Here is a 16,004-nt window from a genome sequence, read left to right as displayed (position 1 = left end):
TATTTTTTGCTGTTGTATGCACTACCAGGTCCCTCAACTGCTGTGGCAGCCATGAGCTATTCGAAATGCTCACTCAATTGTCTTGGTAATTAAAAACATGCAAAGGTCATCTTGCTTACCCAAGCATGAAAGATTAATCGCACAAAAATTTCCATTAGTACTGTATTCCCCATTATCATTTGTGAGGATCTTGTGTTACATCTATGTAAATTTTATGCAAAATCTTGTAGAAAGTGAAAGTGGAGCCCAAGACTGAGCCCGAAGAGCCGGAACAAGAGAGGGAGCCCCTCTCACTAGCTGAGAGACTTGCCAAAGCCAAGTCTGGTAAGTATCACTAAACTTTCGTCACAGGTCCCTCTCTCCCTGTGTTTTGGTTTCTACCATATCTTGTATCGTCCGGCAGATTTCGGTAGTATTTGGTATCATATGAATTTTGAGCATTCTCTATTTTTTTGCATGCTGTCATCTTTGATTTCTTTAAATATCTTTCAGCTACAAGAAGCACTTTGGTAGAGTAAACAGTGTGCTTTTGAAAACATCCCTGACTGTTGCAAAAGGTTACCTGAAAAAGAACACAAAAAACAAAAAACAAAATCTTGTCTTTACAGGAGAATGAAAAGCCTCTCAAATTTTGGAATTACTTCCACATATTGTGAGGTACATGTAACACAGAAATATTGGCAGTTCTGTAGATGTACAGCTTCACCCATTGCAAACTTTATGTGTTGATTGGCACAGTAAACCCCATAGTCTTGTACACACTGTCCAAAGTACCTGGCACAGTTAGGGTCAAGGTCATTAACCCTAACTTACCTGGGTTATTTAGTGAGCTTGAATTCCTGGGGGGGGGGGGGGGGGGGGGGCAGGATCCGTTGATTGCGCAATCGCCGCAAAATTTTGCATGAACATAAAGAAGGATGTAATCTACAAGACTGTTAGGTTAAATTTTCAAAAATTTTGCATTGTTTATTTTAAATCAATTAATTATGCAAATATATGCAAAAAAACTCATTTTCGTCTGTAATTGGCTTATAAAAGCTTATGGAATGCTGATTTTTGGTGTAAATATTCCTATTGACATTCCGAACATTTTTCAGTGTCAAAATTAATTTCTTATGTTTTTTATTGTTTCATCAATTCTTTATGTATTTCTTTGTTTTTTCGAACTTTTGTTTTTGTTGTTTTTTCAGCAGAACTTGTCACAGACATTCTTTGAAGCATAATTATACTAAAATAAATTGATTTCAGCCATTAAAATTAAAAATATGAATCTTTATATGAATTAATTGAAAAAACACAATTTGTATTGACTTTGTACACAAAATCACGTTTTTGAGCAATTCTAGGGTTGACGAAAGTTTTTTGAAGGGGCGTGGCTTGGGAACGGTATGCCCGGGCGCGACAAATTTGGTCTCTAAAGTTGCGCGAGACTTGAAAGTAAAAAGTCGGCGAACGGCGCGGTCAAAAAATTTTGCGCGCCAGAATGGTCGCGGAATTCATCGAGGGGGGGCCATTATGCCCCCCCCCCCCCCCCCCCCCCCAGGTAAGTTAGGGTTAACCTTTTGCCTCTTGGACCTGGGGGATCCAGTCCAAAGTTTAGGAGACTTTCATAGACTTGCAGGGAAGGGGTTAAATGGGTGACCTCCGGTTTTATGAGTGCTTCCCAGCTCATATGTCTTGGAGGTGATGTTTAACCAACATTATCCCACCTTCAGTCCAGGTACAACAGGTCCGTATCTGGCAGTGCTTGGGTAATGTTGAAACCAAGCCGCAAAATGTAGCTACGGGGTATAAAATCCTTCTAAGGGAATCAAATCGTGATTATCCAATGTTTCTCATTTCCTATATAATTTGTGTGATTATTGGTGTTTGCCAAAACATCTAAGTAACATTGTTTTTACCAATTTATATCTGATTTTCAGTGTTATTGACACAAGTGGGATTACTGTATATGCCATACATTGTATATTTAGCGAGTCTAAATCTTTGTGAATCGGGACTTCTTGACGATTTTGCGAGTGGTTAAATTCGTGATCATGCAGCACACTACGGAATGAATACATGCACGTCACATTCATATCGGGATCAGAGTCAATATTTTTGTGTGTCTTTAAAGGGGCATTCCGGACGATTTTCATAATTTCACATCATGCAGTACATAAATCGACAGCTCCATGTATAGATTCGTGGAACTTATTGTGGTCCTTGAGCAGAGAAACCAATGAATTGAAATCTTAAACAAATTACACTGAACAGTGTTGATGACATCAAAGCCTCATATATTTCAGAAATGTAGCAGTGTAATTCCATTACAATACCACTTGCTCAACAAGTTCACCTGTGAAAAATATATGCATGCCTTCTTCTTTTGTTCTGCTTCCTTGAGCCACAACTCATACATTCTTATGGTGAGGCTGTCATGTCATCATCCTTGTTCATTGCAATTTGTTATAAATTTTGAAAACATTCTTATTCCTCATCCCAATCACTATAAATTCCAAATCTCTGTACTCAGTTTAACTAATTTATAGTTGTTCAAATGTAAAAGTCTGAAAATCATCCGGAGGTCCCCTTTAATTTCGCGAATAGTACCCGACTCGCGAAATTCGTGAAAATAAAAACCTTACGAAATGTTCAGCATATACAGTATAAGATGCAGTGTGCAAAATCGCTTAAAACTTTGCGTTGATTTGCTGATCACTGCCATCACTTTTTATCAGTATTATTGTTGATATTTGCTTTTCTTCATAGGTGGCAATGCACTGTCAAAGGTAAAAAAACAGACCACGCTGGACTTCAAGCCAGTGGCCAAGAAGGTCACCAAGAAGAAGGCCAACCCCTGGTCGGACTCGGAATCGGACGCCGACGACGACATGCACATCGACGATGACTCGCCAGTCGTGAAGCGCGAGAAGGCCCCAAGAAGGAACGCAGGTATGCAGACACATTGCTTTAGCTTCACAGGCCTTGGACACCGTGGTACTTTACTGTACGTGCCGTACCAATAGACTCCAAGTCACCATTCAGTGAAAGTGTGATGATTAAAGGCATTATTTACCATTTGCAGATGCAACAGAAACGCAGGTTTACTGCTTCAAAATAGTTCTATGATGTGAGTTAATGGAGAGTCAACATCTGATAATGAGATATGTTTGATCAGTCATATAGGCTTCAACTGTGACATAATGTTGAAGCAATAGTGATAGTAATGAGGATGATGATGATGATGATGATAATAATTATTATAATAAATAACACTTATGTAGCACTTAATACTGGCGTTTCTTAGCGCATTAATATGGAAAAAATGGTGAATTTGGATTTGAAAATTGGAGTGATGATGAAAATATGCAGAATGACATATCAGTAATTGACATTGTAAGTCCTGCTTGTTTGTCCTTGAGATTGAGAAGAGCAAGTCACATGCAGCAGTAATTTGTTCTGGTCCCTGTACGCTTCAGTTGATTGGCTTCTAGGTTATTGCGCAAAAATCTCACATCCTGGTCCCAGACTAAACTATGAAACATTCAATGTCTTCCCCCTCCCCCCTCTCTTCCAAAATCTTCCAGCGACGAAGACCAAGTACTCCTACAGCGATGAGGAGGACACGGAGGAGTTTGAGATGTCGATGCCGAGGGACATGTCCGACGAGTCGTACAAGATCGACGAGGTGGCGGACGAGGATGACGGGGCCAATGACTGCGACGGCTCCTTCATCGCCCCTCCGGCCAAGAAGAGGACCAAGCGAGCACCGGCTTTCTCCGACAGCGAGGACGAGGCGGGCGACGAAGCCAGCTCCAAGAAGGCAGAGTCGACAGGTTTGCCATCGTTTTACCATTCCGTTTTATTTCAGTCTGCCAAATTTTACAATATTCTAAGATGTCTTTATGCTTAGATAAACTACAAATAAATGCAGGTTGTTTTTTTTTTTTTACTGACTGCCTTCTTGGTAGAATGTGAAATATTTTTGTGCAACGGTATAATCTTCAAGCATTGCATATGTACTGTTCATCATTACTTGTAGAAAAAAGCTAACGCCTTACATACTGTCTTTTGGGGAAGAACTCTGCAGAATATAATTGTAGGTTTGGTTCCTCAAAGTAAAGATTTCAATTGATTCTAGTGACAAGTGTGTAGAAGGTGCAGATAGATGGATAGTTAGACGAGAAACATGAATCTATTGATTCATTAATTGATTGATTATTGCTTGATAGAGTGAGTCAATGAGTGACTTTCTGAATGAGATGAATGAGTAGATAAATCAGAGAGAGAAACTTTGAAAGGAGGGATTGTTAACTTAATACAGAATGGGAATCATTTGATATACAATTTAAGTCACTTCATATGTTTGTCTACAGATGATGCTGATGTCGTGGAAACAGCCCCGCCCAAGCCTGCCCCCAAGGCTGCTAAACCGGCAGAGAAAGCCAAGCCAAAAGCTGCCAAGAAAACTAAGAAGGCTGGTGAGTCTAATTTGCCCTCTGCTGATATCCTAATATGAATATAGAATTTGAGATTCCAGATAACGTGCATAAACAGGAACTATGCTCATGTCAGATCCCTGGAAGATATGAGTCTTCCCCTTACTATTTTCTAACTTCTTGGAGAAATAAACATATTTATCTTTTCAAAATGCACCATAATTCAACATAACAGTGATAGATGTGGCATTACTAAACCCTTCCCAAACTTCTCTTGTGTGTGTGTGTGTGTGTGTGTGTGTGTGTGTGTGTGTGTGTGCATTTCAAATTCTGATAGAGCATACAAGGCTAAATTCCATTTGGCCGAAATATTTTGCGATTCTCAGTATCAGGCGTGTAATGGATTACAAACTTACGATGACAGTGTGTGCCTGTGATAAACAAGATATTCCTGTTTCATGAACCTAACTGTTTACCAACATTTATATCTCACACTAGGGTTGGACGACAAGCAACCGACAATCACGTCCATGCTGAACAAGAAGCCCGCTCCCAAGAGGAAGACAGAGTCTGCGACATCCAACGAGGACGAGTCTGCTCCAGCTAAGAAGAAGGCTGCCGCGCCCAAGGCAAAGAAAGGTCAGTTATGGTCCTGTAGTCTTTCCCCTTCTGTACCACTCACTGGCACCAGTGACTTCTGTTTCCCCCAACTTCCTGATGTACTCAGTAGACACCTCTTAACACTGGTAAAGCGGGTTTTTCTTGATGCAGGGGAACCTTGTTATAATGAAGACCTAAGAACCAAGGCAATTGCATGTATTAAAGGTTTTTACACTATACCATATGTCCCAAAACGCATGACAACGGGATCTACCTTCCACAATGATAACTTTAGAATTAGTGAATCAATCCAAATACAATTTCAGGGTATGAAACTATAACTTATTACCCACGTCTTGCAGAAAACCCCATTTGATTTGCTTCAGTGGTCAAAGAGAAATTAAGATTTTTGTAGAACATGTCAGGAATCCCTTCCCTCTCAAGTTCTGTCCATTGTGTTCACACACTAATATGCAGTTCCAAGAGCATCCAAGTGCTAAACTTGGAAGAATCATGTCCACGACATGCTTCACAATGATTCACATTTCTGTGTGACCACTTAACCAAATAGAATGGGGATTTCTGCAAAATATAGGTAAGATGTTTAGTTTTAGACCCTGAAATATTATTTAGACAGTTTAATCATATTGCAAGTTATCAATGCAAAAATCCGATTGTAATTTTTTTGGGGACATAATGTACAAGGATGCAAAAACAAAGAAATATTAAGAGTTGAGACCTTCAAAATTACCCTATCATAAGAGGGTTTGTGAAATCTAACCTCTTTATAACAAGGTTCCACTGTACAAAGTCAGTAGAGGCTTACATCTAGTGACTTCCATTCTCTAATGAAGATGCTTTTACAGAATTTGTTAAAAGACCTTGTATTTTTTTTTTTTTAGTTCAAATTCCCTATACAGCAGTCACAAAGCCAGAGTATCTACATGTTGTAACTCCACTTTGTGGCAACTGAGCAGTTCTTCAGTAGAAACGACTGTACGAAAGTCAATAACATTATCATCACTTCATGTAAATATCAATTTGATAAAGCTCTGTTAGGGTACATGTTAGTGAAAATGACAGTGACACCATTAGCTTTACAAAGAAATAAATCAATGGAACATATCTTTTATCTGGATGATTTTGACCACATTGATAAAGAAGATCTGATGTTGCTTTCTTCGTATTCATGTCCAGTTGCCAAGTCATCTGCTGCCTCCACATCAGATAGTGAGGATGATGCCTTCAAACCAAAGAAGAGTACAGCTGCAAAGAAGGGTGGGGCTGCCAAGGTAAGATTTTTATTTGAATGAGGAAGTTTCCAACTACACATGCCCTCAAATTTCTGCAATTCTTCTCCACAGTGGCTTAGTTATTAAACTCTTCTGTGCACCAGCTTCTAATACCGGTACATGCATTTCAGCACTAGCATACCAGTCTGCGTACTTTAGTTGGTGCTATGTTGGGCAAAAAAGGCTTTGGCGAGCATTTTTGTCAAAACATTCTGTGTTTGTACCAGGTCCGAATAAACTTCAAATGTGTGAGTAAACCTGTCTATATGCCCAATGTTGATTTGTTCTACAAAGTATTAAGCAAATTGCACTAAATTGAAATGAAACAATCATGCCCAACTCTCCTTCCCATAGTTCAGGGAGGAATAATTTTGATTGCATGGTTTTGTTAGCTTTGTCTGTCTGTTTGAATTCATTTTCTGAAATGAAATGCAAAGGTTTGTCATCAGGAACACAAACTTTTGGCTAACCTGTTGACTTTTCATATATATCAGAAATGAAAAGTTTTGATTTCAATCCGTGGTTTTAGGTCCAATTATTTTTTCCCCTCCTCTCCCAGCCCAAAGCCAAGCCAAAGAAGAAAGCCATGAGCTGGTCCGACGAAGACGAATCCTTCCACATTGATGAGGACGACAACGACGACGGCACCAAGGATGAAGTACCCCCTCCCAGGAGGGAACGGCAGGGGCGCGCCAGAGCCCCCGTCAAGTACAACTTTGACGACTCATTCGACTCTGACTTCTAAGAGTGCAGATGGCGCAACTTTTAAATGATGTCCTTCATTGTAAGACATCTGGACCAACTATGAATCAGCTGAAAAAGACCAAAGCATTCTTCCACCACAGTCAGATGTTCTTTGGTCTCAACTCACTCAGTGCAGGGCTTCTGCCTTTGGCTTGCTACGACAGTATTACCTCAACATTTATTTTCTTACTATCGTGGGGTTTGCATTGAATGAGCCGTTGCACCTTGAAGAAATTGAATATACACTTGTATGCAAATTTTATTGCTGGATATCATTACTATTGAAATTCAAATGGCACATGATACTTCTTGGAAATTTCTACACTCATTCTTTGATATGCACATGAATAGCGCTATGGCACTATCAAGCACATTTGCACCATTGTAATGTTTTGTTCCAGGAAATAGTCATATATTTATGAATCGTAATGACATGTTAACGTATGCATGTATTTATAACACTCTTGTCTGTTGATATGACAACAGTAATTAGAGAAGATTGCTTGTTGGTGTGGACCGATATTGGTCCCTTTATTGGCTGTAGATGATAAGATATAACAGGACTAGAACACCCATGGAGAAAGCAAGTTTTTAGCCCTTAAAATTGTGACATATGGTAGCTTAATTTCACGATAGTGCTTGAAGTGACAATTACCGTCTACTTTGTACAGTGTATATAACCACTTTTGTAGGAAACAATTTGAAAAACACAATCTGAAATGCCAGTCAACATGGGTTGTGGCATACTGCACTGATCATCAGTAGTGGTAGAACATGGGTAGTCACTAGTAGCAAGGGTAGGAACATATTCCACTGTTTATAGCATTGCCATAGCAACCATTTTGTATTTATTTAGAGTTGTATGACATGTCTCTGTAAATGTATGCATATGCCCCCCCCCCCCCACACACACACACTTGTTAAAGCTTTTTAACAATAGTTGTAATGAATGTATTTCCACAAGTAGAAGAAAAAAAAGTAACATGGAAATTTTGCTCACTTGTATGCTTTGATGCCTCACAGTATCAACTGCTGCAAATACGTGTACGGGCTTGACTCATAGAAATATATCATGAAATGAAATAAACTTTGCATACGTCCAGTTTGCTACAGCAAAGAAACCAATTTAGGATAGAGTATTTTTTAGAATAAAGGTACGTATGGTGAGAGATTAATGGGCTTTTGGAATATCATGCTGCAAATACGGACTACAATAAATTTCAGTGAGGAATCTCAAATTCCCAACTGGTTGTGTCATTCAGAATTACGCGGAGAAAACATTCTTTTTTCCAGATTGCCATATCGAAATGTAAATATGTACAAACACTTTTTATACCCGTGTCGATGTGAATGATACATATTACTCGATCAATCCCTTCAGTAAGTGTACCGATTTGTGTATTAGCATGATCTCGATCTCTCTAGCAGATGGCTTGAAGATCTTCGCGGAAGATTCTGCCAAACTCTTCTGTATGTAACCATCAGTGCGTATAAAGTCAAATCCTTATCACATCATGAATAATTACCTGGTAGGATGTACACTATTCATGTCTCTAGTTTTCACCAAGAAGTGCTTAAAGGCCTCTACATAGATAGGACATTTCAGTTTAAAAAAACCATAAATCTCTGGCTACAATAGATTTGTTCCCACGTGTAAATAGTTTTAGCTTATCATGACGTTTGTACAACTGTACCTCAAGTAAAATGTGTTTGTGTGTATTTGTGTGAACGGTACAATGACTGTACCAACTGATCTTATTTTATTGAGAGAGAGCAACACAAGTTTTGATCTCTCCAACAGCAATAAAATAGATCTTTGAAAAAAAAGATACATCCTTCATTTCCTTTGCATTATTCCATGTGTCTTTGCCCTGTCCATATATGGTGTACGTCCGTGTCTGTGCCAGTGTCTGTGTGTGTGTCTGTGTCTGTGTATTAAAGGGTTTGTGTCTATGTGTGTATCTGTATCTGTGTGTGTGCCTGTGTGTGTATCTGTATCTGTGTCTGTTTGTGTGGCTTTGTGTGTCTGTGTGCATGTATGTGCCAGTGTCTGTGTGACAGAGCATTGGTGTCTGTGTTTGTACCTGTGTGTGTCTGTATCTCTGTCTGTGCCCATGTTTGTGTCTGTTTGTGTTTGTCTGTGTCCAAATAAAACATTGTGTCTGCTAGTGTGTGTGTGTGGGTGTGCATCTTTGTGCAGTGTTACAGCGCAATACATGCATTCTTACTTAATCTTGAGAAGATTCAAGAAAGAAAAAGCTACGAATATGAGAATACTGTACATATAATAGTAGTTACACGATCTTGTAGTTGGACTCCGAGTGGCCAGGTGGGCAGAACTCATCGGAGACACATACCTGTGCTGATCACAAATTGTCAACTAATTTGTTTTATACACAAAAGAAGAAACTTGTTTCAATGACTTAACAACCATAACAGTCACCCCGTCATCCCGGTTTCTCAGTCCTTTGTATATTGGATACAAAAACAGAAATATATAAGGGTTGGGACCAGCCAAATCAACTTGTTATACGATTTAAAAGGGGTTTTGTGAAATCCAACCTCTCTGTTAGGAGGTTTAACTGTCTTTTTCATTAGCATTCATGTGTTGTTTCCCTCACAAAAGTATCCAACAACACAGCCAACACTGCACTACACTGATTAAACTCTGCACAGGTTTTCAGTCATTTTCTGAATAAATACACCTTGTTGTGAGACAGCATACTAGATTCCTTGATCTTTCCCTTCGTATCTCAAAGGTCACTGTGAGCTAATACACAGCTTCACAAAACAGGAAGTGACATATTGAAACCTATATTGTTCCTCCTTCCTTGGAAATTCTTCCAAGTGATACATGTACCTCACATGAATTCAGTAATAAATCTTTAACAGGAAACTCCAAAGCCAGTCCTGCAGCTGTTCAAAGGTATTCTTCTTTCTTCCCTTCCTGTATGTTGATGCATTTTGAAAGTTAATTTTTGATTTTTTTTTTGAGTGAGGGGTGCTCATATAAAAGAAAACACACACAAAAGACATACTGTAAAAGTGGAAATTTTTGCGCATGTTGCCCAACTTGAAACTAGCATGAAAAACAAAGCATGCAAATTTTTGCTCGCTACATGTAATACAAACGTAGTAATCCATACACACTCATTTGAAAAAAAAAATGAAAACCTGGAAAATTCATCTCACCTAGCTATGCATGAAAAATTATTTGTGCAATTTTTTTTTCTTTCAGTACATGTATTAGACTTGTTGAAGAGAACTTTATCTGAATCTTTTTTCAAAATGGAGCGAATTGATTGATTGAATATCTACGTTATTAACTAGTACGAGTAATCTATTCCCCCCTTCCATCTGGCATAAAGTCTAGTGTTCGATTATGCTAGAAATATGAAAACATGAAGAAATAATTCTTTCTATATTTTGAAGAATTTGATTGCAAAATGGGTTCACTGCCATATTCAAATGTTTTCAGTTTACGAAAGTTCATCATCAGATAGAGCAAAATGAGACCTTTTCAATCATACCTTAGTTATTTGTTGCATAACTAGAAATATTTTTGAAGTTATGATTGAAAATCTCCCATATTCTTATCATTTTCTGTTCTTTAGCAGGTTCAGTTGCAAATATCTGAAATATTGACATGAATGGAGTTAACTCCTTTTGCAATTAAACTCTTTATTTTCTTTATATCATTCCACGATTGACATCTGTTGTAGTCTTCTTAGCCAGTCATTAAAGGACAAGTTCACCTTCATAAACATAAGGATTGAGAGAATGTAGCAATATTAGTAGAACACATCATTGAAAGTTTGAGGAAAATCAGACAATCCGTTCAAAAGTTATGAATTTTTGAAGTTTTTGTGCAGTACCCGCTGGATGAGAAGACTACTGCTGTGTATGAATAACTTAGATGTCACATGCGTACAACAATATAAGGAAAATATAAAGAGAATTTCACAAAATTCCATCTTTTGAAAAAAGTACACATTCCCCTGACTCCTTACCGACACATGTTATGGGTAAGATTATTCCCCCTGCCTTTAGAAAGAGGCAAGTCAAGTGCTCTTTTATTATGCGAAAAAAGTGAAAATATGTTGAATTTTCTTTTACATTTTCTTTATACTGTTGTACGCATATGACTCACAAGCTGTTGTAGTCTCCTCATCCAGCGGTTCCAACACAAAACTTAAAAAAATTCATAACTTTTGCATCGATTGTCCAATTTTCCTCAAACTTTCACTGATGTGTTCTAATAATATTGTTGCATTTTCTCAATCCTTATGTTTATGAAGGTGAACTTGTCCTTTAATGATGGCAAATTGTTAACCAACAGTTTAAAATGCAATATTTTTAAACACTGATTTTTTTGTTGAACTTGTGTACTGTGTATATTTAAAGGGGAAATCCCGTCCAAATATAGGTTAGTCTGATAAGAAAGAGTTCAACGGTATAAATTTGATCGAAATCGGATGAAAAATAAGGAAGTTATGACATTTAGAAGTTTTGCTATTTTGGGGGGAAACAGTTCTTGAACAGTCAATATAAATATGCAAATGGGCAAAGTGAGCAAGTCATTCCCTCAAAACTTACCATATAGTTTGTACATAAAATTGTGAAATTTCCAGTTTTTCATTCAAACGCAAATATGCCCGAGGCTCAAATCCTCATATATCTAACTGATCACTATTCTGAAGTTATTCAACCAGGAAATAATGTCATGTTTGAGACTTCAATGGCAGAAACATTGAATTTTCGTCATTTTTGGTACACAATCAATGGAAAATTGTGAGGGTATGACATCGTTAGCTCACTCATTTGCATATTCATACCCACTGTACAAGAACTGTTTTGGTAGAAATTATCAAAACTTCAAAATTTCGTACCTTCCTTATTTTTCATCAGATTTCAGTCAATATTTTGTCCCCGTTGAACTCGTAAAATTTTACTCTTTTCCATCAGACTAACTTACATTTGGACTGGATTTCCTCTTTAAGGTAATTTCAATGAAATGTTCAGTATAGTGCTTTTGTGAGAAGATTTCACCAGATATGACTGTGCTTTACTTTGTCCATGGCATAATAAACAACAAAGCAATTGGTAATAATTAGATGCTTGATATTGATTTCAATACACAAATGCCATGCCCGTCAATAGTGATTATCATCTTGATTACGTAGGAGCAGCAGAAGCGATAATTGACTTAAGTGGTCATCAATGCCAGTAATCACGCACTGTCATGGGCATCATTTACTGTAAGGGGGGGGGGGGTCCCACAATGGCAAATGTGCAGATGTGTGAACAACTGTATGTGTGTATGCAGGGCTCCACATCTATGTTTGTAAGTAATATATAGGCCTACATGTATGTTCTTAGTGAATAGCCATACTCACATATACCAAATCAGTTCACAGTAGAAGACATTGGCAACAGAGGCACATCACTACCAAATACAAAATTCACCCTTAAATTTGTTTAATCTTTTTTCCCCTCAAATTTTATATCTTCCATTTGTCCGTATGCTATGCTCTTCGTAGTTGTGTGCTCATTGAAATGCTCAACAACTGAACTGAAAAAAAGGAAAACAATTTCACGAATTGAAATGAGAATGTTAATGTGCTTTTGATCACATGTACATGCATTCGGTTACCAAATAATTTCTTAAATTTCTTTCATTTATCTACATGTACTTATCTATTCACTGGCTTAATTCTTGGATGTAAATTGCAATTACACATTCATGATTTCTGCGCAGTATTTTATCTATCAATTCATTCATTTATTGCATGCTGGGGTTTCATGTAAAATGAACACGGTGGAACCCAACAGGTTATTGTTTAGAGTAAATGGCTAATTAGTTTCTTGTGAATGATTTATAAAGGAGGAAAAGTGTACAGTTTCTGTCAAATGCTTGATGTGGTGAAAACAAAGCAAATGTACAACACAGCCAAAGCAGTGGAATCAAATGCTCTACGAAAATCAGAAAAGTACACTCAAAATCTGGTCATCATCATCCGGTCATCACTATCACCACCATCATCACTACCGACATTATCATCACCATCATCATCACCACCACCAGCATCATCATCATCACTATCACCATCATCATTCATCATCAATATCATCATCATTATCATCATCATCGTCATCATCATCACCACCACCACCACCCATCACTATCACCATCACCTTCACCATCATCATCATCATCATCATCATCACTACCATTATTATCACCACCACCACCCATCACTATCATCATCACCATCATCCATGTGTGTGGATGACACATTTAAAAATTCATTTTAATGCACGACACGGCAAACATCCATCCACCACCACACCACTGAAAAACCAAGAACAACACAGGAGATGATGGAAGCGTACAGATTCGATGGTCGTACTTCCCTTGTGCAGTACTCCAATCAAGATTTATTGAGTTGCCAGATTAGCATTTCCTCTGATCACAATGGCGGGAGTAATTCGGATTTGTCATTTTGTAAAAATTTGTACCAATCATCGATAACTAACACTGCGAGAAAACGAACAGCGGCAATATTCGCTTCCAGTGCTACATGTATCATCGTATAGTGCCAGAGTATGAATTATATTCATATACTGTTCTGCTTCAGCTTTTCCTCTTTTTTTTTCTCAATTATTATAAATTATTTATGTATCATACTGCATGGTATTAAAAGGCATATACTGTAACACAATATATCATGCTGTGCCCTGTTAGCTGAACTGCTGGCATATGTAATCACCTAACCTGCTGGTCTTCAATTCTTTTATTGGACCCTGATGAATGGATACCTTCTTTTTCTATTGGCTACATTGGTCATACGCTTACACGTGTATACATCCAAGACTTTGAGGCAAGCATGACAGTGCAAATTAAAAGAATCTATCAAAGCATACATGATGGTATTTTCACACATGGAAACACAGAATTCACTTTCTTCCCCAGCTGGAATAAAAGCATCTGTGGTACATTAAGTTCTCCTGCGGACCAATCTGTGCATTATTCTCCATTCTCGCCTAAATGCAGTGAAGGAAAAATGGTGGATGAATCGCATGCTGTCAAGAAAATGTACAACTACAGAACCAGAAGTATCTGATTCTGTTTCACACCATCATGCATCACAGCTTGAGAGATGTTCACACATCAGCTCAACATCATTGCTACTATCAAAATGGAGAAATGCTCTGCACGCATTCAGATTCGATGCAGAATTTTTCATCTTGACAATCAAAGCACTTGAAAGTTGTTTATAAGTTGGACATGAAAAAAAGAATGTTTTCAGTGTTGTTGCATGCTTTCAACTGCAAAGTTTAACCAACACAGTACAGGTGAGCACTCCATACACAGATTGGTCAAATTTGACACTGGACTGTAGGCCCCAACACAATACAGAAACTTATTCTATATAAAGTAACTTACAATGAATGCTATCAACTTCTTAACAACATGTGGAAATTGTAAAGAAGAATGTAAAGCTGATTGGTTGATGGCACAATAGTTGATTCAGTGTATAACCATTACATTTTTGTCATGTTTGTGACAAATATGTAATTTTAAGCCATGGATGGGACCCTGGTTCCAGTTTGAATTGCGGTTGCTGGAAAAACTACACAGCATAATTTCACATGTACAAGATTATTTTTCTCTCATAATGCAAAAGGCGACTGATGGGCCTTCCATAGGCTTTTGAACAGAGATCTTATAAAATGTCAGCATTTTTTGGATAATAGCTCAGCTGGACAGATGAGACAACAGGAGGGGGAATAATGCGAGCACAGATGGTGCATATTTCTTGAAACTGTGGGGTTCAAGGTGAAGAGAATATGACTGGCACAGGGGATTTTAAATCTTCCGTTTTGATGGGGAAAGCAATCTGGCACTGTCATAGATCTTGAGGTTAATCTACAATACATCTCCTTCAATGCAAAATTTCTGCTCTTGTATCATAGTGCACATTCATAATGAAATAACTTGTTAATGAATTCCGCATTCCTGCATTTAATACAGCAAAGCAACATATCCATCAAAACCACACTCCCTTAAACATAACTTTTTTTTTTGGCATTTCCTAATATACTTGCACGTTACAAGATTAGCACATAAACTACACGTAAATACAGGTCTTGTCCATACAAAGATCAGTACGGTTTGAATAATGTTCCAAACATTAAATAAGGAAGAAAAGTTCCTACTTTGCATAAATCTGTCCACTCACTCAAGACACTATCATTGTCCTTCCAACAATGAGAAAAAATATCAGAAAAAAGAAAATATACACACAAGAAACACAAAACAAAAATCAGTACATCTGACAGAATATAGCGCATATTGAACACCCTTCCCCAAAAGAAGACCATGAACTGAAACACACTGGAATGTTACAAACAGAAAACCATTTATCCTGGCTAATGCCTTCTAAATTGTATCATTTGATATCAAACTAGGTGTGAACAACTTTTTAGAGACACAATTCACAAGCACAGAAAAAAAGGCAACTATGTATCCCCAGAAATCAATTCCAGGCTATATTTCAAAGAAAGACAGTCAAGTCTTACAAAAATTTCACAACCACAACAACTCATTACCAGTTGGCTTTGAGAATAAATTTGGTTCATAAAGCCTGAATCATGACAGCGAAAAGATGCTATGAACTGGGCCGTATGTTATATATTTTTTTCTCTTCATATGTAGGATTATTTGACACCACCATAATTTTCTGGGATAGATTTGAGTTTGAGGGCCTATATAAAGAAGTTTCTTTTTCGTTTGTTTTGTTTTCACAATTTTTTTTTGTCACTCTCTAAACTGACATCTAGTCTTATGAATGGATAGGTTTGTCTGGCGCCACTGGATTTGAATGTGGCATTCACTCATCAAATGCAAATTTGAAATAAACACAAACACAGCAAAATCAAACCC

General features: G+C 37.7%; 1 protein-coding gene across 1 annotated transcript in view; it reads left to right on the top strand.

Annotated features, from left to right (window-relative positions):
* The window catches only part of LOC139709160 (DNA topoisomerase 2-alpha-like), a 38,765-nt gene extending 30,889 nt beyond the window's left edge, over positions 1-7,876 (top strand). Inside the window, exons 27-33 of the mRNA XM_071621117.1 lie at positions 231-324; positions 2,752-2,934; positions 3,570-3,818; positions 4,383-4,463; positions 4,920-5,060; positions 6,219-6,313; positions 6,873-7,876. Coding sequence (XP_071477218.1) covers positions 231-324; positions 2,752-2,934; positions 3,570-3,818; positions 4,383-4,463; positions 4,920-5,060; positions 6,219-6,313; positions 6,873-7,058 — 1,029 coding nt within the window. The 3' untranslated portion in view covers positions 7,059-7,876. The remainder of the gene's footprint in view (positions 1-230; positions 325-2,751; positions 2,935-3,569; positions 3,819-4,382; positions 4,464-4,919; positions 5,061-6,218; positions 6,314-6,872) is intronic.
* The last annotated feature ends 8,128 nt before the right edge of the window (positions 7,877-16,004 follow it).

This window comes from Diadema antillarum, unplaced genomic scaffold (genome assembly GCF_040938485.1).
Source record: "Diadema antillarum isolate AM-2024a unplaced genomic scaffold, OU_Dant_1.0 seq00001410_RagTag, whole genome shotgun sequence".
Classification (NCBI taxonomy): Eukaryota; Metazoa; Echinodermata; class Echinoidea; order Diadematoida; family Diadematidae; genus Diadema; species Diadema antillarum.
This window is presented reverse-complemented; position numbering and strand designations above follow the sequence as displayed.